The sequence below is a fragment of the Adelges cooleyi genome, unplaced genomic scaffold, assembly GCF_023614345.1.
Source record: "Adelges cooleyi isolate 19-005CV unplaced genomic scaffold, UGA_ACOO_1.1 ACOO_flye_CR_arks_rails_tigmint_CR_PRNA_1, whole genome shotgun sequence".
In the NCBI taxonomy this organism is placed as follows: domain Eukaryota; kingdom Metazoa; phylum Arthropoda; class Insecta; order Hemiptera; family Adelgidae; genus Adelges; species Adelges cooleyi.
In genome coordinates this window covers 5375954-5398764 of record NW_026095751.1, presented here as the reverse complement: position 1 = coordinate 5398764, position 22811 = coordinate 5375954, and the positions used below count along the sequence as shown (strand labels likewise).

General features: G+C 28.1%; 1 protein-coding gene across 1 annotated transcript in view; it reads left to right on the top strand.

The window, feature by feature from the left end:
- The first annotated feature begins 809 nt into the window (after nt 1-809).
- The window catches only part of LOC126835859 (pyrokinin-1 receptor-like), a 44614-nt gene continuing 22612 nt past the window's right edge, over nt 810-22811 (top strand). The window contains exons 1-3 of the mRNA XM_050568708.1: nt 810-1250; nt 21389-21497; nt 21615-21854. Of these exons, the coding sequence (XP_050424665.1) occupies nt 21442-21497; nt 21615-21854 (296 nt within the window). The 5' untranslated portion in view covers nt 810-1250; nt 21389-21441. The remainder of the gene's footprint in view (nt 1251-21388; nt 21498-21614; nt 21855-22811) is intronic.

The following is a 22811-nucleotide window of genomic DNA, read 5'->3' as shown; positions in this document are numbered from 1 at the left end:
TTATATATTTTTTTATAATGGCCTTTTTTCTTATTGTCATTAATCGTTCGAAAAATTAAATATACTGCATTTAAATTGTACTTGATAAAAGCTTGATTTTTTACAGAGTGATCATATGCAAATTCAGACACTGAGTGATAAAGGTTAGTATGAATATGTACTATGTAGACATAAAAGCATAATCGCCTATTTGCTGGTCAGGCTACTACGGCGTGACATTGATTAATTATTATTAATACTATTATAATCAACGGTTGTTTCGCTGTGTTCGAACCTGTATAATAATAATATTGTTGAATTATCCGTGTCTTGTAAGCGAATCGTTTCGCCACAGTCGAAGCAAAAAAAAACACCCAAGTGTTGACAATTTGAATATAATTTTTTTTCGTAACCAAATCGTTTATTTATATTTTTCTACACACATCATTTTTACTGAAAACGCGCCGAGCACAAACCGAACGGTTACAGTTGCCATATTACAATAATATATAGTATATAGTAATAAATAGGTAAAAACAATATTGTATTGCAGCGTCTCTTGGAGATCTTAGTCGACGCAACGCCTCGCGTTTTATGCGTTGTGACGAAGACAACACATATTTGCCTGTATCGATAATACAACCAAAAAAACCGGAATTGGGAGTTATTTCTCCCACCTGCGGCACACGGCATGGATTGGCCCGGCGAAATCCAGTTTATGCTAATCACTAAAAAAAACATATAATTTGTTTTTCTCCAAATAATAATAACTATAAAAAGCGAAATAATATGATAACAGCTCTACGTTTGTGCTTGTCGCCGCGGCTGCTGTTGCGTGGAGATCCGTCGTGGTCGCGGTCGTCGAAAGACTCGACGCTGGGCAGAGGGACAACCCACGCATGTCAGTCGTGCGTTTACCGTGACCGCGTGCGAGCCGCTTTCTCGTGTTTCGGATAAAAAAATTAATTAAAACTCAACACTGTTAACACAAAACCGAAGTGGCGGGCTCGCGATATTTTTTTTAAATAAATACAATAATAGTAGTGTCTTTTCTGACACGACCGACCGACGTTGGCGCGACATCGTTCGATTATTAGGCCTGACGACGACGACGACGACGACTGTAAAATAAACTTAATTTAAAAAAAAAATCCACGTCCCATCGACGAATACACGGACGGATAAGTGACGGCGAACACGATGGTTTTTTAAATATATTTGGTTTTTTTGTTTTTAATAGAAAACGACGAGATTTCCAGAGTCGTGCCGGGGTGAGTAATGATGGAATTTAACACAATATAACGCGTTATATATAGTTTTTATCTGTTCGCCGAATCGCATGTGTTGATCCTTTGGTCGAGTTTCTGAACGAAGAAAATATAATATCGTATTCCGGTCGAGTACTATTAACGCGATTAAACGGTCGGCAAAGCTTTCGGAAAAAGCACACGGCTTATAAACAACCGTGTCGTTGCTATCCTTCGTCGGCGGTCACCTATACACAATACACATAATTAACATGACCGACGTCGTCTCGTTTGCGACAACCGTCTTCTAATCGGATCTATCCTATCCGGCAAACGATGATAAGATTATATTTATGCATTGCCGCCGCAACAATACACTTTATAGCGTATAATGATTTCGAATCTTCCCACGCGTCGACACCCTTCGCATAATAATAATAATAATATATTATACGACCATTTTTTCGCGATTCGTATCAATCGCCACAGGCACTACGATAATAAGAAAGGTATTCAATCAATTACTTTCGTTGTCAGTTCTCTCTTTAAAAAAAATATAAAAAAAGGTTTTTTTTTCGGTGTAAAAACTTTGTTGTTTTTAAAGTACTTTCGTTACTAGAAACTTTATGTATTACGGAAATAAATTATCATTGGATTTCATTGAAGTCGATTTTTCAACCATCTAACTTTTGTGTTTCCCATGCTATTCATATTGCTTAATTCACTAAACTGCGGAAACGTTAGAATATCATATCGAAACAATGTAGTTGATCGCCATCCAAAGAAATAACCGATATAAACCAGTTAATAGAGTCTGACATTAAGAATAATAATTATCAATACTATCAAAATGCGAGCATTGTCCATTACAAAATTGAATTAAAAAAATATAAAGATTCCCTACCTCTAATGCTACTATTGTCATTGACTTTTGTTACCAGGATGCTATGCTATTCAGTTCTAAGTATAACGCTGGAAAAAAGTGTCAACAATATATTGTATAGTTGACTTTATTTACTGAATAAATCGTACAGTATAACAAAAATTTGAAAAACTTAAAATTAGTAAGCTTAATTTCATTTTGGACGAGGTCTACTATAAGATATTTGATTGGAACTTATTTGACCACATTTTTGAAGATGCGACTTTATCCTATGTCCATGTGATATTTTGTATTCTGTTTGCGCTTTTCATGTAAAAGTTTTGATTTTATAGTAATATTTTTGTCCAAACCTACGAGCGCCTATAAACCGATTAACCTTGGAACGTAAGATAATCTTCTTCGTTGAAACTCCTTATCCCATAAACCCATACCCAACATCCATCAATTTATTTTTGTTTTTTTTAGAAAGAACGCTCTCAGTCCTGTATTTTTTTTTTTTTTTTACATTAACTATCGTGTACACGAGTTCTCCTTCACCTTCGTCCTGACTATTTGGGATCGGCCAACCTTTGTCCTACACTTCCACTTGACACGATTTCCCACCTCATCCTCATTCCTCGCATACACCTACAACCCTCATATCGTTCTCGATCGCGTCCAACCACCTATTTTTCGGTATTCCCCTTCCCTCTTCCTTCCTAAGTTTATTTTCATTACCATTCTTAATGCTTCCGATTCTTCTCTCCTCGTGGCATTCCCAAACTATCTCTCTCTCATTTTGTCCGCTGTCGAAGCCATGCCTATGCTACCTCTTATGTATTCGGTCCCTATTCTATCTTGATCCACCTAAGCAATATAATGTCCACTACAATCATTCTCTGTTCAATTTTCCTGTTTACCGCCTAACACTCCGAACCTTACAACACCGACTAGGTCTCACCATACTCTTGTAGAACTTACCTTTAAGTCTCATTGGAATTCTTTTGTCTCATAAAAGATGTAACGCTTCTCTCCACTTGATCCAATCACACTTAATCCTATGTTTAACGTCCTCATCAAAGCCACCGTTCTTTTGTATAAAAGATCCTATGTACTTAAAACTCAATCTCGCCTACGACGTAACCGCTTATTGTCATTACACGACTTGTCCCATTATTTCTTGTCCTCTTCCTCCAAGCTCATGCTCTACTATTCTATTTTACTTCCACTAACCCAATATCTTTCCTTCAAGTACTACTCTCCATTATTCAAGCCTATTGTTAACTAGTGTACACAAGTATTAAAAAAATCCTGCAAACTCGTTTCCACAAAGTAAGATTTGGACGTTGCTAGGTTTGAACATTTTATGTGTAACTTGTAAGTGCGCCGTTTTCAATTAATAGTTATATTTTGTCAGCCAGATATTATCATATATAAGTCAACATAGTAAAAAAAAATTATTTTTTCAAAATTAGTACCATAAAGTCGCTTGACGTTACAGTAATATTGTTGATATTAATTTTGTTGGCGTTCAAAAGAATAATAAATTTAATTAAAATGGTTATAATTGAACCTATAATATCGTATGTATACAAATAATTGTAAATATGTGGAAACTTAAACTGTACTTTAACTGTAGGTTAAGATGACTACTTTGTCAGAATAAAACTTTATTAATAAAAAAAAACAGAATATAAACTTTACTGTACAAACAATTAACAAAATACAAACAGAAAACCATGTAGAACTTCATTGATTAAACTAAGTACAGTATAACTTTAGAACGATAGATTTTAAACATTCAGAGAACGTGTTAATGAATATCAAGATAATATTTTTTAAGTTGTAATAAAATATAATGAATATATTAACAAAATGTGTTTTATAATAGTTTTAATGTAAATTAGATGTGTATAATACTAAAAATTATAAATATGACAATATTTATATCATGATTTTATGACAGAACTCAATGTAACATTTTATTACTTATTTTTTTTTTAGTCGTATTTTTCCTTATAGTATAGATAATTTATACTACTTAAACTTTTTTTTCAATTAACATTCATCACTAATTATTTAGTTGTCCTTTGTTTGTTGGCTTACCTACTTTAATCAAATTTGCTTGTAAAAGTATTTTCATTTTTTTACGCAAACTACTTGTAGTCACCTTTAAATTATTTCACTTATTATTATTTTGTCGAACGATGAGGTATTTACATGTACGTTACATTTTATATATAAAATACAAATGACGTAGATACTGTAGTCAATAACAATGCCTAAATTCGTAATAACCTTCCAACAATTTACATTGGATTAAATTAATTTGAATACAAAACTATAGTGTACGAAATTATATAATTCAAGCTCATTTATTTAATTATTGCATAAGAAGAAATAACTAATTAAAACGACATGGGTATTTCTAAACCCGATACAAACATTTATATTAAAATACCATACATTATTAATATTATTTTACTATTAAATATTTTCAAACCCCTACTCGTGAAAGTTTAAAGCTTCGTTATAAAATATCAATTTTGCTTATAAACTTTAAAAAACTAAAAATATTTTTTATTAAAAAAATGCGAGTCTGTAATCAATATGTATGTACGTGTATGTTTTATTTTAAACACAAAATTCAGTATCTAATTTTTTTATTATCTTAAAAGTTTTTATAAATGGGTTTAATAAATAGGCTTTAAAAAAGCAGATTTTCAATCACACAACTTTTTCAATCAGTATTATTATTAAATAATCATCCAATATTAACTAAATCCACAATTTTTAAACAAACATTACTTTGTTAACAAACTCACCGACTGATTAAAGCTATAGGTTTTTGCTGGTTTTCCATCTAAAAAATATTAGGAGCAATTCGTCGATTTGTTTGGAAGATATTTAGGTACAAAAATAATTATTATTTTATTAAAAATGCCTTAAGCTTAAATTTTATGTAAATATTTAAGAACGACTAAAGTTTAAAATATTTATTAAATTAATACATTTTAGGCCACGCAATTTGTTTTATAAATGTTGAGATTTTACCATTTGGTTGAATAGTATTATTATTACAGTAACATACTATTTAGAAGGTTTTGTAGAAAACTTCTTGAAATAATTTAATTACCTAGTTTACTTGTGAATTCAAATCAAAATCCGGTTATTGTTCACTTTAATTACTTAAATAAGTGTACTTAAGTAATTAAAACTTGAATGACTGTAACAGAAAAATATTTACTCTTGTATGATATGTGTATAATAACATAAGCGTCATTCATCAGCTTCAAACCATATCGAATAGTGTGCCAAGAATTCTTCATATTATGAATATACTGATCACACAAGTTTTATACCTTGAGTTATTATTTTATTAATAATTTTTATTTAATTGTTGTTACAAATTAGATACTGTACTCGAAAATAATTTATTAATCGTCTACCAATAAAAATAAAACGTAATACTTGGCTAATTAACATAATAAAATTCAATTTTTTTTGTGACTTTATATTATTAAAAACACCGTTAAAATGTATTCAGAGGACCGATATAATAGTTCATGTTACATGATACATATCATTAGACCATTAATGTTATTACAACTTAATCTATTTGTTTAACATAAACAATGGTTAATATTACTTTCTTACGGCTAACGAACCAACTTAAACTGTACATACAAAGTAAGTAACAATATACTATCATAAGTTAGGAAGTCGATATCGTAATCAGTACCCATAAAATATTATAGACAAACCCCATAAGAAAATAGTTTATTAATTATTCGGTATACATGGTTACGCTTGAGCTATTCATATTGTTTTAACGCCGAGCGAAAACTTTTGATAGATCATACTTTCCTTGTAAGTTTTTTGCTAGTGGTTGAATTAAAGCAAATAGAAAACGGAATGGCGAACAACCGCCACACAACTAACAGCAAAATATATATCACAAATTATATTCGGACCAACGCACACAACAATATGACGTATCCAAATATATGCAATAGGACTTCCTTTAGTTTTAATACAATTCCAAAAACATAAATAAATATATGTTACAAAAACTATTTCTCTCAAGCCAACTTAAATAACACAAAAATCTATACATTGAACTTATTGTACAAACTTAACTGTGCTTTTAACAAGTTTCCAGAAAACGTTACGCTCCACTATATGTATTTATGTATTTTTATTTTTATTAACAATTACATTTACAAATATTGCGTGACTTTACTAAATGACTACTACTCGGTTTCTGTAAATACAGCAAATGTAGAAAATCAGATGCATTAATGATGTCTTATTAACTATTAATTTATTGACATTTTTGATACACGTTATACATATCTTCCATACTAAGTTTATAAAAGCTACACGTACACGTACAGTTACTCTTTGTAGGTACTAGGTATATGTAAAACGTATATCAAAAATGTCAATAAATTAATAGTTAATAAGACATCATTAATGCATCTGATTTTCTACATTTGCTGTATTTACAGAAACCGAGTAGTAGTCATTTAGTAAAGTCACGCAATATGTGTAAATGTAATTGTTAATAAAAATAAAAATACATAAATACATATAGTGGAGCGTAACGTTTTCTGGAAACTTGTTAAAAGCGAAGTTAAGTTTGTACAATAAGTTCAATGTATAGATTTTTGGGTTATGTTGAGTTGTACACTCAACATGAAAATAAAGTTAAGATTAAGAATACTCGTAGGATTTAATCTTAATTTTTTTATACTGCCATCAAGATTAGTCGGCAAGTATAATGTTTTTACTGTATAAATCGACTTTTAATATAAGATTTAGTGACCCCATAAGTTTTAAAAGAACCTAGAATAGACGATAGTAATCTGTATCTAGTCGGATGTGAACTTGGAAAATATACAATCGTCCATTGTCTAATATCCATTACAAACAAACCATAAAAAAGCTAATAAATCCATAAAACGTTACTAGAAAAATTAAGTCACCATACAAATCAAAACTAATAAAACAATATTAAATCATAATTACAATTAATATATTGAGTAATATTTGTAAATAATATAAAACAAATTACACAATTAAAAAAGTAATAATTATTTTATAACTGATACTATTAATTTAAGTTGGTTTAGTTTTTAATTATTCTATTATAATGGCTTAAATTTGTATTATGTGTAGCTTTTAGCTTTGTCAATGTTTGCTAATGAACTATCCCTTGTTTTATGTTCTTTTAAAAAATAAATAACTTATACTATTGTATTCTCTTATTAAACCATAATTTACCTTCTAACAGTTTTTAACGATAAATAGCCATTTTTAAATAATTAATTTTTGATTTATTACTTATTAGCATTTAAAATTTAAGTTGGAGAGGAGAAGTACATCATAAATTTATTCTTATTTGCATACACATCTCAATTACCGCCTACGAATCTTAGTATTTCAAACTTGAAAAGTTGTCCTATAAAATTGAAATTTATGAATTGTTATATTAGCAGGAAATGTATTTTAGAAATAAACTGTTTTATAAAAATTAGTATTCAACTTTTTTCTATACATTTGTTTATTTATAAAATCTGTTTTTATTATGTGAACAATAAATATAATGTATCTAATATTATGACATAAATCATAATCAAATGAAGTGGTCTCCAGCGAATTTATAATATTGTTATAAATGAATTAAATTTATTACAAAGTGTAAATAAGAATGACGACGGTTATTATTATTAATAATTTTTTTTTATGTAGAAAGCAGGTTACAAAACTACCACCTTTGAAAACGTTTTTTGGTGTTACCAGGAATAGAATTCGAAGACATTTTGGAGATTAATGGATTTTTGTGATTAACTAGGCGAGAATTTAAGCGCTTATAATGCGATGTTGCTACATTTTTACTGTAGGTATAGATTTTTAAATCGGAATATAAGGTACGTTTGGAGACATAAAAGGGTGCCTTTGGTATGGTACCGTAGGACTTTTGATTGAAATCTTTGTACACGGTTAATGTTTGATATTTCTGCTGAGCCCTTATTACGTTTTAGAATTACAATCAACACTAAAAATCCTAAAGGGTAAACATATAGTAACTAAAAACGTAAAAAAAGTAGTATTTATTCACCGCAACATTTTCAAACGAAAACTAATTATTATTTTCAGAGGTAATTAGTGTCTCGCCCGGAATGTATAGCACATTATACTGGTAATACTATTAATTATGATTGGACACCTAGTGAAACTTATAAAGCGAATGACGCGTTCTTCTTGTATAAAAACTTCTTTTGCTGATATTAAAAGCTAATTGACTAAATCAATCAATATAGTTTATTTTGAAATTTGATGCACATCTACGATATGGTAATATAATGATTTATTAGAGTCATTAGTCTTTCTTTTGTGGTCACGTAATTGTTACTGCCTTTGGAACTACTTTGTCTGGTAATTTTTAAAACAAACACTTTTACACTGGCGGTTTTTCCAACAAAAACGTAAATTGTTAGTATATTATGGTGAGATAAAAATGTCGATGCGTAAATGAATACGCAAAGTATGTAAATTGGTGAAAAAGCTCAAAAAAGAAAATGTATTTTATAATTATTTTACTTTTAATATATTTTTGCAGTATTAAAATATTTTTTTTGATCGGAACTGGCTAGTCAACCCTTCTTATTATGTTTTTAATTCTGCCTTAGTCGTTTCTACTTTGAAAGTCTAATTAATAATTATTATAATGTGATTTCTTATTACAATTCATATTCATCTTTTTTATTTCAAGTATAAAAACCCTGACATTTAAATGGCAGGCCATTTTATTAAATTTTTTTTTATTTGTAAATATTAAATTACTGAATAATATCCCATGTAACATTTCTCAACATCAATCGATTTAAAAAAAAAACTTCCGAGATCGTTAACTTAATCATTTTTAAGCATATCATATACCTAGTATACTATTAACCTACATTTATAAATCAAAATATTATTACTTTATAGTTTAAATTATTCACTGGCATGGTTCTAAAAATTAAATCTTATATAAATTAAAAAAATTGTGTTATTATATGTTTTTTTTTCAAGCTAAGATAAACACAATGAACACAGTTTAACATATTAAATTCTATAAACATTACTTATATGTTACGTAGAACAGTTATTTAAAACAAAAATATTAACTAAAGCAAAGTTACACAATTTGTTTGATTAACTTAACCTAACGTGTTCTTCCTCTAAAAAATACTTAATTCCAATAACGTTTTACAAACATTGATATTATGTTAATGCTTGTGAGCATAATAATAATGATAAGTAGATGAGGTTTCAATAAAAAATAATTAAATACTTAGATAATCCCTTAATCACAAAAAAAATACTCTATAGTCTATAGCGTATACGTATTTTCGCAGCAATGTAACCATCATCAACGGACTGAATACAGAATAAAAAAAAATCCACATCCTATATGTTAGAAATGCATTTTAAAACAACCGATTTTTGGGGTCAGGTGTAAAAATGTTGTTTATTCATGTACAATTAAGTTTTACTTATATATAAATTTAATCTTTAAATATCAAGTTTAAAAAAATACAAATTAATAGAACCCGTTAATGAAAATATCTATTGAAGTTAACTTATACATTAAGAGTAATACCAGAATTTAAATCTGAAAATCTATAAATGACTATCACTCACTATGATTACCATATTACTATGTGTTACAGCTATTACACTCGTAGCATTACAATACATTTGTGATTTTAAAATAATTGTTCTCGAAAAAATGTGTGTTTATATAATTTTAGCTGTTATTATTTAAAAAACAATAAATTGAAAAACGATACGCATAGATTTCCATTTATAAAAGATTTAAGATTGATCTTTAACACTTAAACCGTATGTTATGGATGTCATTGGTCAAATGACCAATTCGTAACTTTACGAATAAATATATACGAGAGACTATTGTCTAGAGAAATGTCCCGATCAGCTTAAAGTCATAGTTTACTACACGAAGGTATAATATATACAAATATACATAATATATATAAATAATAAATTTATGAGCCCTTTAAGTTTTTTTACTAGCAGGTTGTGTTTTCTACGATTAAATCTATTTCGCCGGCTAGTTATAATGTAACCGCAGCTAAGTTGTTCCCCAATTGGTCTGTGGATCATTTTTTTTCTCATAGTCGTCTGTGGCATAATATTTTTCTCATTTTGTCGTTTTGGTATATTACTTCTTCGAATATTGCTATTAAAGTTGTGTCGTATCACCTTGGCTGTCCTTTTTTATATGTGTAATCAATTTAGCACGTGCTGTCCCAATAATAATTGGCGGGCGTCTTCTACATAATGCCACATCTCGTGCTTCCTTTTCCTAATAGCTACTAAAAGTACATCATGGTAATTTTCCACGTTACGTTTTTGTTGCCGACACAAATTTCGTTCGACCTAAGTAAAACATGACTGGGTCGACTTCAAGGTGATCTATATATTGCTTCTTTTGTTTTATGAGTACCGTGTAGTTAATAAATACTTGATAATTATGAATTGACATTAACTATTTACAAATAATGTCGAGTGGTAAATGTCTATAATGTCTAAATTAAAAGGGTTTTTCTGTTTGAAGTTCAGACAAATAAATCACTGAAAGAAAAAACTCTCATCTTTATTTGAAAATGACAATACTTACTGCTTTCGAAGTATTTGCTCTCCGCCATAACTTACCATCGCGAACAACTCACAGTGCATATATCTTTCAGATCTACAACTTTAAACATACGTCTTAAAACTTGGAGCTAAAAGATAAGTACAAACTTTTTGATCTGTAAGTATCAAAACGCTTTAGTGGTTCACCGGCGCTTAAACAACCAGTTGACGTTTTACTCGTATCAGGTTTACTCGTATAAAAGTTAATTTGTTTTTCTTCTTACTAGTTATAAGTTAGCTGTGGTTCGTATTAAAAAATACTTATAGTAGTAATGTACCGTAGAGTCGACACCTTTTTTTCTTTTACCAGAAATATTTTATGCTATTTTTTTAAAAGATATTATGTAATATTTTTTAAGTACACAAATCAAGCTAAATAGCCAAATGTAGTCGAGAAAGAGTTATGAGAAAAACAGATCCCCGCTCTTGCCCGAAATATATCTAAATTTCCAATATGAATATTATACACTATACTATCAATTGACGAAAACAAATTAAATTCAAATAGTGTATAATGCATTAATTTAGTTATACATACAATTTTATTATGTTTTTTTTTTTTTACTCGAACACAATTACTCTATTAGATTACAATTTCGTATGCATTTAACATTTTTTTTTTCATAACTTTATTTAATATAATTTAAACACGTGTTGTGTTATACTGCGAGAAATTCATTCTACTCATTTGTTTCGTATTGCTGAGGAATTTATTCATTTTGCAATGGTGTGTTCCTTTAATATTGTGTACTTCCACGATTCGAGACTGTAAACGGGTCTACTTCGATGCGACGCTGAGAAGGTATTGGTTTTTTAACAATGTGTTTTTTGTTTTATATTATGTATGTTTGGTCTTATTGAACGGTAAATAGACGCAAATTGTAGATACTTTGTACTTGTTACGTTACAAAATGTTCAATAAACGTCAACGCGTTTGAAAAATATCGAATCCAAAATGTCTACTTGTTGCCATAGTGAATACCACAATAATAGAAAAAAAGTACTGTTATTATCATACACTATAAATCGTCGACTTATTGTTGGCTGTTATTGTACTTAATTGGTATACATATTATAATATTATATATATATATAAGGCCATAAAGGTGGAACTTTTATAGATTTTCGAAGAACTATTATGTCGAAGCCCTGCAAATCAGTTTCTAATAAGTAAAAATAATTATAATTGTTATAAATTCCAATATAATAATAATTTAAAAAAAGAGAAAAAATTTATCTGTTAAGAATTTTTATATTTTTTATTCAGATTAAATATTTATTTCAAATTTTTAGGTAAAGAATAAACACCTAATATTTCCACAAGCGTGGTTTATATTTGTTTCAGAATTTAGTTACACTCAACTGTACATAAACGAGATAGGTGTATAAGATTTTATTACTTAATTATATCACATAGATTATTGCCTACAAGTGATCTCTCGAGAAAATGTATTTAAAACGACAATGATATGAATAGTTTTGTCTGGAATATAATATAATGATAAAAACTTATCGATAAGACAAGGAGACAATTTTTTTCTTAACCATTCGGTAGGATATTTAAATTCAAATAACGATTAATGATTCCTAAGACGCGTATAATTTCTAAAATTAAATGTAGGTATAATAATTTGTATTTGGCCGACATAATTGTACCGTAACGAAAATGTCGCATACTTCCAATATTAATCTCTTGGAAGAGATACCGGCCGAAGCATTTACCAAGGTCGTGTGCTGATATAGTGTTATATTCAATATTAATATGTTTACAAGCGGGGTATAGGACTTAAAAATATCACACTGCCATATTATTCAATAGCGTGTATTTTTATACCATCACATTGTGGGGTGGCATGACCAATGTCTCTGTCTTAAATTTAGCTTTTAATCCTTGCTTGTAGATGACAATCAGTATTCCTCACGTCAAGTTTATTCGCGCTAATTGTTCGAGCCGTCAACACAACCGAAACACTGTAGTTGTATATTTTACGCACAAATCGTTTTCTAGAGACATTTATCATTAAATTATTAAGTATTATTTTTGTTGTTTTTCGATCGCTGGGCCGTCGGACCACATACGCTTTGCCAGTGGTTTTTCTTTTCGTCGACTTTTGGCAGGACGTCTTAATACCCCAAAATACCTCAAACGGCGTTGAAATAATTAGATTGGACTATGTCCCGTTGAAACACAATGTGTGTAGCAAATCTATTCCAACAGTCTATACAAAATAGTCGATTTATCCTCGCGGCCAAAGCTGAGCATTAACTAGTTAAAAAGTTAATAGTTACTTCCCGTGCAGCAAAAAACAATTAAGATTTTTAATATGTTTAATGTATTATTAATATGTTGTTAACAATTTAAAATCATATTTTGCTAAAAGATTATTTTACGTTTAAAAATTATAATAAATAAAATATTATTGGAGTATTATTAAAATATGCGAGATACTAACATAATAATTACAATAAAAGTAAAAAGTTAGAAACATTTTAATAGTACTTAAACAAAATCTTGTAAATAATATTTTTAGTCCATTTTTTGCGAAAACACGATTTTATAAATATTATAATAATGTTAACAAACTTTTAAAAAAAGTAGTTTAGCTCAGCTTTGCCCACCTTATGTTGATTTTACACTAAAACTTTAATAAACGTATACTGTTGATAAACTTTATCAGAAAAAATACTCAGGTAATTTATTATAATTTATAATGGATATCCATATGGTTCACGTTACAGCTTAAATGGTCTAGTAAAATATTTAACTGAACTTACCGCTGTAGGACCGAACTCCAATTATTACTCAAGCAAAGTGCTGAGGTTTACACTTATGGCTTGGGTGGTCGTTTCATATGACCAATTTTAAGCCACAGCAATAGTAATTATAAGACTTAGTGCCGGCAGGCAAAATATGTACCCAGTCATTAACTTTCTGAACTTAAAGAATCAGCTGTCGGCGATTCGACGCCCTTAACTATTCTGATTAGATGTTTAATAATTCTAGAAAACCCAGTTTTTCATTGTTTGTCTAGTAAAAACCCCAACGACAATTCATTATTGGTTATTTTTAATTAGCACACAAGAATATAATAGTTTGAAAAACGAATATTTTTATAACCTTTAATTCGGTGTATAATAATGGGTTTAAATAACTAGCATTATACTATACATCGTCCTACGTGGGAATTATCAGTCGCAACACAGTTTATTTATTGAGGAAATTCGGTATAAAAAATATCTGTCAGAAACTCCATTCAGGTCAGTTCCATTTAGTAATTGTAAGTACAAATACGCAAGTAATGCACAGACCTTATTAGCACTTAAGTTTCGTGTTCGCACAAAATGGACAGACGCGATATATTGTCATTTACAAAATTAATGGTACCAGATAACTTATGGGGGGCTACTTGAGTAAATTATGTATATTATTTATTGTTATGATAAAAAATTGTTATCAATTGGGGAATATCAAAAAAATATGTTTTTTTCTAATTTATATTTATTATTTGACACTTCGAAAAACTTTTTACGCGTAAAGTATAAAACGGTGATTGAAAATTATATATTATAATTTAACAAACTTATTATATTTATCGACACGAAAAATGCTCAACGTATACGATTAATACCTTTATTCTCCTTTGAGTGTATTATAATATACTCTGAGATACTCTGTTCAGCTTTTCGAGTGTTGGCATTATGTTTGTAAAGGACTTGAAAATTAATGGATACCGGGTAATCATTACTTTTTAAGTACAACAATGTTATACGGCAAAACAACACATAAACATTGTATAACATTGTACAACGTTCCATACAAATAATAGGGTACATTAAATAAAGACACCAAAACTATAATCGCCCACGAACCGAGAATTTAATTATCATTAAAACGAATTCCTAGAGAAATAGTAAGAACAACCCGTATAGTAAAACGATGTCACTATTATTGTCTGAACGCTTCAAAGTTAGAAAGGTTTCTTATCATGCTGTTAAAAAACTACACTGTTTTGGGGTCACTAGTTGATATTTTCTCTACCATTTAAATGTGTCTTTCAATCAATTATAGTTGCTGATTGAAAATTATTTTAAGAACAACTTATTGTCTTTGTTGTTGAGAAACACGTGTGTAGAATCTCGGTCCTCATAAATAAAACTTAACCGAATGGCCACTCTACAGATCTGTCACCTACACAACTAAATTGTTTGTCTACAGTTTGCCAGCCTTCAAAACAATCGACAACACCTCAGATACGCGTTTTTCAATGTAAAGGTAACGAAATCCATTACACGTAATAAGAATTTAATTTTATAGTTTATAACTAATATTTATTTATTTTCGTTTTACCACAAAGTTAAAAAAGTAATACATATTTTTTCAATTTCGCAGTTATAATAAAACAGCTGGACAAATTTCTTCGTGAATAAAAACTGTAGAATCTATTACTTTAATGGTTTCTTAAGATTAATCGTTTTCGTAAAACCGTCAATGTCTGAGAAAATATCATCAGGTTAATTAATAAAAATTAGGACACTAAAACAGATGAATATCTACAAGATTTTTGAAAAATTGTAACCACAATATATACATAACGGATACATATAAAACATAATTAAAAAGCAAAAATTTATAATCGAACACGATTTACGCATCACAGTGTGTACCAAGTTGGAATTTAAGAATGGTTGGTCAACACATTTTTAAAGAACAGATTTTTATTATTCTATTTGTTTAAGCTAAATATTACAGTGATAAGTATGTGGTTTCTTCAGAGAATTTTTTTTAGTACGATCGTTTTAATAGACTTTTAACAGTAATGGTTAAAAGTGGTTTTTTTTAAGAGGATTCAATACTTGCTCACGTTTATACAAATATTTTCAGTTGTATATAACAAACTTATATCAATATCGTATGTTTTTTTTTTGATGCGTACACTGAAACTTCTTTTAATCGTTTTTACAAGGTTTATACTATATTAAAAAAATTATAATATGTTTTTTTTATTTGATTGTGTTAGTGTAAGCTAATCCAATTTTAATTTCTTTTTGTTCTTTGTTCTATTCCATACATCAATACAAGCCATATTATTGCTACTGATTGTAGTTATCCCTTTACTTTCATGTTTTAGTTAACAATATCCTAAAACTTCTTTGGTTAACTTTCCATACTATTTCATTGCAATTATAAAATTGTAATCAATCTATTTAGAACATGCACCTTTGAACAATGATTCATTCCGGCTACTTTCATATTTTCATTCTCATCCGTTTTTTTCAGTGCTCACGGTTCACTTGCGTAAATGTATTAATCCTAAAACCATTAAAATGTATCATTTTCGTTTTTTAAAATCTTTAAGTAAATTATTTAAGTTTAAACAATATAGTAAAATACATTACGTTTATGTAAATCTCTTTATAAAAGTGTGTTAAAATAAGACTCACCTGTTAAGTTAATAACTTTTTTTGTATACTTAATTCCAACGTTATTTATTTACGTTGAAAAACGTTGATGATATAAGAAGATTCTCCTACTAATTATAGTACTAATAGCTAAAAATGGAATTATTTTAAAATTGCTACTGCCCCGTCAGTATCCAACAGATACTTTATGAGCTAACTACATTTATTTTTTACCGAACTATATTATTGTATTTTTTTACATAAATATTCAACATAGCATGAGGTCACAGCCGATTTGAAATTAAAAGTTCTTTTATTCCGTCAAATTATTATAATAATGATTTAAAAATAAAATACTGTCAGAATGACTAACACGAAAATTGTAGCTGCCAAGTAAAACCTTTAGTATAATAAAATAGGTTGTGCTAAATATTTCAACAAAATAATAAAACTAATAATAATAGTGTAAGTTGGTTAAAAATTATATAGGTGCTATATATGTATTATTATTTTATTGTTTTATTATTATTACCTATGTATAGCGAGACAATTGTAGATTTTAAATTGTCACCGGAAACTTACATTTACTAGTTTAATAAAATATATATTTGAATAAATAAAGATATAAGAAATTCAACCACTACATTCTATCTTTCCACTTTCTCCATATTCATTTTCCTTATTCATCTCACAAGTAGATACTGACCATCCAGTTTATCTAAAGTATGTGCTGTGTTTTGATGTGAACCAAAATCTACAGACAAATTTGATTTTTATAGTACCCGTTGTTAATTTATAGTTTGTTGGTTTACAAAATCAAAATATTATAGAGAAATTGCTGTAAAGTGGTTTTACCCCAGGACCCTTCATATGTAGTAGTGCAAATAATATAAATGTAATAATATATGTGTACAACAATAACGCATGAATCCTTATTAAATGTCCTTGGGGAGATATTATAAATATTTTCGATCTACTTCTGTTAACCAATGAAATGAATTGTAAAAACGAAAAACATGTCTACAATAAATTATTGTTTAATGCAGATTTAATTCTTAGGAGTTCGGGAAAACGTGATTTCCGATGGAATATTTTGAATGGGTCTTAACCATAATCCAAAAACACTTAACGCGTTTGATTAAAGGTTTTATACATTTAAATAAAGTATTAAGCTATTCGGTTTTTATTAAAAGAAATTGGAATTTCTTTAACGATCCAGAAAAATGTTATGTTTATTTACAATTAAATTAGTTGGTATGATTTAAATGGCCCTAGATCAGTTATGTCAAAATATATTGCTATATTCTTTGCTCTATAATAAATACCCTTTCCTTTTACTTTAAGCCATGTACAAATCTGACTTGCATGAACTTATATAAATAACAATCATTGTAAATATCAATGTGTTTCAAAACTAAATAATAATATTTAAGATAACTTGTAAATATAACATGTAAGATAACTGTAATTTATAGCCAATGGTCTTTGCAACCGAGGCTTTTGATCAATAAAAAACAAATACAATTTTGTCTAAGTACAATAAAAATAGAGTATAAAAATTTAAGGCAGTTTTTTTTTCTCGACTGTGAGAATTTTCGTCCGTCTGCGTTTGGCCAATTTTCCAACACTCACTTGTCAGTATTAAGCGTACCATCGCCAAAAATTTAAAAGAATAAGATTTTCTTATTAAGTCCATAAAGCAACGATGGTTTTTCACAAATATTTTGAAATGGTGTTATTTCAGAAAAAATTTCTACAAAAATTCTGAGTCAGCATAAAGGCGTTTGCTATGACCTAAAAGTAAAAACTGGCGAAGCCAACCGAGAATTAGACAAACAAAAACTTAGTTGTTCTGCAATAAAAAATAACAGATGGTAATCAATTGATTTTTACCTAACGGCTAAAACTTAAAAATTTAAGCATAAACATTTTTTTTCTTAGCAATTTCTCGTATCAATTATTTTTAATAATCTTTCATCTAATCGCCTAATTTTCTGTTTCGTATCCGAACATTATCGATATCATTTTATCAACATCCCGTGTCCACCTCACGTCAAACCTCGACCTTTATGTTTAGTTATTAAAATTTTAATTTCAGCTATTCTATTGGTCTTTATTTTTATGCACTATCTAGAGGATACACAAAACTTTTGATATGATAAACAGAATTCACTCTCCCAATGACTATGGTGTTTCTCAATTATTGCAAAACGGCATCATCTTTAGTCTTAACATTTAAGAGATTTTTGTATAGTTGGTAATATGATATAATAATGATCATATTTTAATTATTTTTCATCATTACACTAATAATTGTTTTGTAGTTTTAATTAGTGATGGGAATTAAAAAAACCCGATTTTCAAAAAAAAAAAAAAAGGCTGTTCTTACCATTTATAAATTTTATAAATAACAAATTATAAAAATACAACATATAAATAAGTATTCAACTAAAATGGAAAAAATACAAAACCGTAAAAATAGATTGCTTTTACGTAGATTTAGATATCAAGGGTTTTTTAAAAGCCTTTCATCAAAAGCATTTTACTTAGAAACAAAGATTTATATTGTAACACTAATAATACTTATAAACAAATTTAAGTGGCTTAAATAGCGTTTTTTATGAAAATCCAAATTTTCGGATTCCTACCACTTTGAATACAACCATCCAATAAAAAAAAAACCTTACAAAAATAATGACTACTTAGTATTACTATACTTTTCGTGCGGATGAAATAAAATGAATACACATTACTATTTTTAATAATATATTTTCATAACGGATCTATCAACTTTTCAATACAATAATAACAACTGAATAAATTATAATTCTTTGTACTATACAAAATACATTTCAATTTAAATGACTCTCGGAATCGATAAAAGCTTTAGGTGTCCTTTATAATCTGCCATGGCTGTTTTATTTAGATAATGTGCAGCTTCCAATCACAGTCCCATAATTGTTCCCTCGTTTTTATTTGTTTTATAATAAATAGCTATTGTGCAATATCATTGAGCTATTGAGCTAGATTCACATTTGTAATTAACTTAATCGTTTTTTCAACATAAACCGCATTATACATATTAAAAATCTCTTTGACAAAATATTGTTTAAGAATGTGAACAAATTTAAATTAATCTCCGTTTTAACCGTCGTTCTAAGAAGTACTGTACAACTAATTTACGCCTAAGTTATTTTCATTTACATGAACATTATATTGTAAAATCCAGGGTATCAAATTTCTATATAAGCCCGAATATCTTAAACGGCGCACGTTACAATTATGATATATACTATTACTTTACAAAAATTAAGGGCTTTTATAAAATTAATCAAAATAACGGTTTGATCAAAACGATATTTTCCTCTTAATGTATCACCCGAATATTTTTCTATTTTAATATATTTTCATAGATTTTTTAAGAGTATTTCTTTAGTTAGGCTTATATTCATACAACAAACGTCTAAGCATATTTAATTTTCTCTTTCAATAAAATTAGACCAGTTCGATAAACAAATATACCAAAAGTCTATTTCTGGTTTTAATGGATATCTTCAAGAATTAACCCAATGTAAATGGATTCATTTAATTTGGTTTTAAAGATTTGTAGTCACGCAACAACACAATCAAACTGATTTTCGTGTATAGGATATAGATTTATTCAAAAATAAAAGTTAAAAATATATTTAGACGATTTTTCATTATGAAATGTAAATTATAAGAGTTTTGGGGGGTTACAAATTTATTTATTGTTAATATAACTTTCTTATGACCATCTATTATCATTAATCAAATTTAACGACGGTTGTGTCATTTTTAAGAATTGTTTTAGCTCACTTATCTTAACTCACTATACCTATACTATACTATACTCATCAAAAATATTAGAAATTGATTACATTGTATAATATAATACAGTAATACACAGTGTGTGGTTTAATAATCTGGAGGTATATGACGACACACCGTGAAACATTAATTACAAAGCTGGTTTCATATAAATTCAAAACACACACACAATATATAAATATATAATTAAAAAATATTTGTTAAGGCTCTTTATTTAAAAATTAAAATCTACTAAAATTGTTCAGACACATCGATTGTGTTGAGTTAAAATTTCTTAAACTCAAAATAAAAGATTGTTTATATTCCTTTATTTTGTTCTGAATTCATCAGGTAAAATATAATTAAATTACTTTTATAGCCTAATATTATATAATATGAAGTGTCAAGTATGTTGTAGAAAAATAATTAGTTATCTTTAAAAATAAACAAAACCGTAAAAAAGAAAAATGTGGTTGACGCTTATTAGTTTTTGACAATAATATATTGCTTTCTAAATGAATATTATGCGAAATGGTCTTTTTTTAAGTGTATTTAATTTATTTTTATTACTTTCTAACCCTTACAGAACTAAGTACAAGGTTGACCTTTTTTTTTAATATTCATTGCACTGCCTTTACTGAAAAAAAATATCTATAAAAATACCTAAACGATATTATAATTTGTTTAGTAAAGTATTTTTTTCTATTAACGTACACTGTATTCTAAAATAAATTACATATAATACATTGTGTATAAATGCATTTCTCTGTATATAGTATAAGCTCAAGTTTAAGTTAATTAAAACAAAATAAATACATTTTGTCACCTTATGTTAAATGTTCTAATGCCCCTTTCACTAATAAAATCTATACTTCCCTTAAGATCCGTTGAGTAAATAGTAAACTAAATTTAAGGCCGACGCATTTGTTTACCACTGTCAACGACAGATGTAATCATCAAAGGATTAAATTACTGTATGCTTTCCAGGATCCGACTATATCGAGACAATATTTTATGTCACCTACAAATTTATACTAGGACTAAATAAATTATATAATTAAATCCAACAAAACAACAGTTTTTCGAGGAACTTCTGTTAAATGTATGTAAATATATTTACCAATTAGGAAGAAGGGTAGAACTCTTGAGCAATTGGCCTTATTATGTAAATATGGTGAAAGATTTTTTATATACAAATTTAAATATAGGTACTATATATATTTATTATTAATTAATTAATTGATTATTAATAAAATTTTGATCAAATATAAATTTGATATTTTCTGTGTCATGCTTATAAAAAAAACTAAACGTTTTTACGGTTGTTGTAAACACTATTTTAATATACTTTTTAATTTTTCAGATTTCGCAGTACGATGATTTGAATAATGCATCAGTCGTTCTACGTTTTTGAGTATGCTCTCTGAGGAAACTTTAGGGAACAATACCTTTTATAACGACAACAATATTAGGTAGTAAAAATAATTTGATAAGCATGCCTACTAATTATCGATTTTCTATAATTATACTTATAAAATGTATAAATTCGGACCAGTTTTCAAACTCTTCAACTCCAATTTATGTTTTAGTTGTTTACCGGAAGTCTTTAACTATGAAAAAGAGCCACTAACGCTTATAGTGCCTATGACAATTACCTATGTTCTGATCCTGGTCTCGGGCATCGTGGGTAACGTGAGCACGTGTATAGTGATAGCGAGGAACAAGTATATGCACACGGCCACCAACTACTATCTGTTCAGTCTAGCCGTATCCGATTTATTGCTTCTACTGTCTGGACTGCCGCAGGAGATTTACCTAACATGGTCCAGGTAATATTTTATTGTATTAACATGTTAAATAAAATATAGTAAGCTCAATTACCTAATACAGTATTGATAAAATCAAAAATACTTTGATAAATTTAGTACATATGTTACATTGTCATCTTATATGTTTTTTAGTATGTACATAGTAACAATAAATATGATACTCTACTGTTAAAACAATTATGACATGCACTTTTAACGTCAACGAATCAATTTCATAATACTTTTTTATGTACAAACTACAATCGGTTTTATATACAATCAGTTGTAAAAATAAAATTATCGAAGGGATACGATGTTAACTCACAATGATTAAACAAAGCAAAGCAAAATTTTATGTCACTACACACCAGTATAATAAAATATAATTACATAAATAATGTTAACTAATAAATTATTCTAAAATCTTAACATATAATATATTTAAAGGTCCTAGCGCAAGCTACATTAATAAAAAAAAAACTACTTGGATTAAGATAATTCATAGTACATAACTTTGCATTTATATATATAGTTCTTGAAATTTAAATATGTTACTTCTGACAGCCCGCACTCGAATAGAATAACAATAAATTAAAATGCAGCAGTGAGTAAAAAAAAAATAGAACAGTGTTAAAGCCAACCAAAATGTATTATTGTCGAGACTGTCTCAGACTATATTGAATGTAAGACACAATATTAACTTATCTTAAACTAAGTATGTTTTAACATAACCTTATGTATGTGTTAATTAATTAAACTATGGTAGTGTAAAAAATTATGACCTGCAATAAAATATATATATAATCGAATTTTCATTAATCGGTATAGTACAGAATAACACATTAAAAAATAAATGAAATGTAGGAGATTACTTGAAATGTGATAAGAAATTCATTTTCGTTTTGGTCCATGCTGTCATGTTGTGACTCGAGTAATATTTCATGCCAACGACAACAATCAAGAATAAAAGAAAATAAG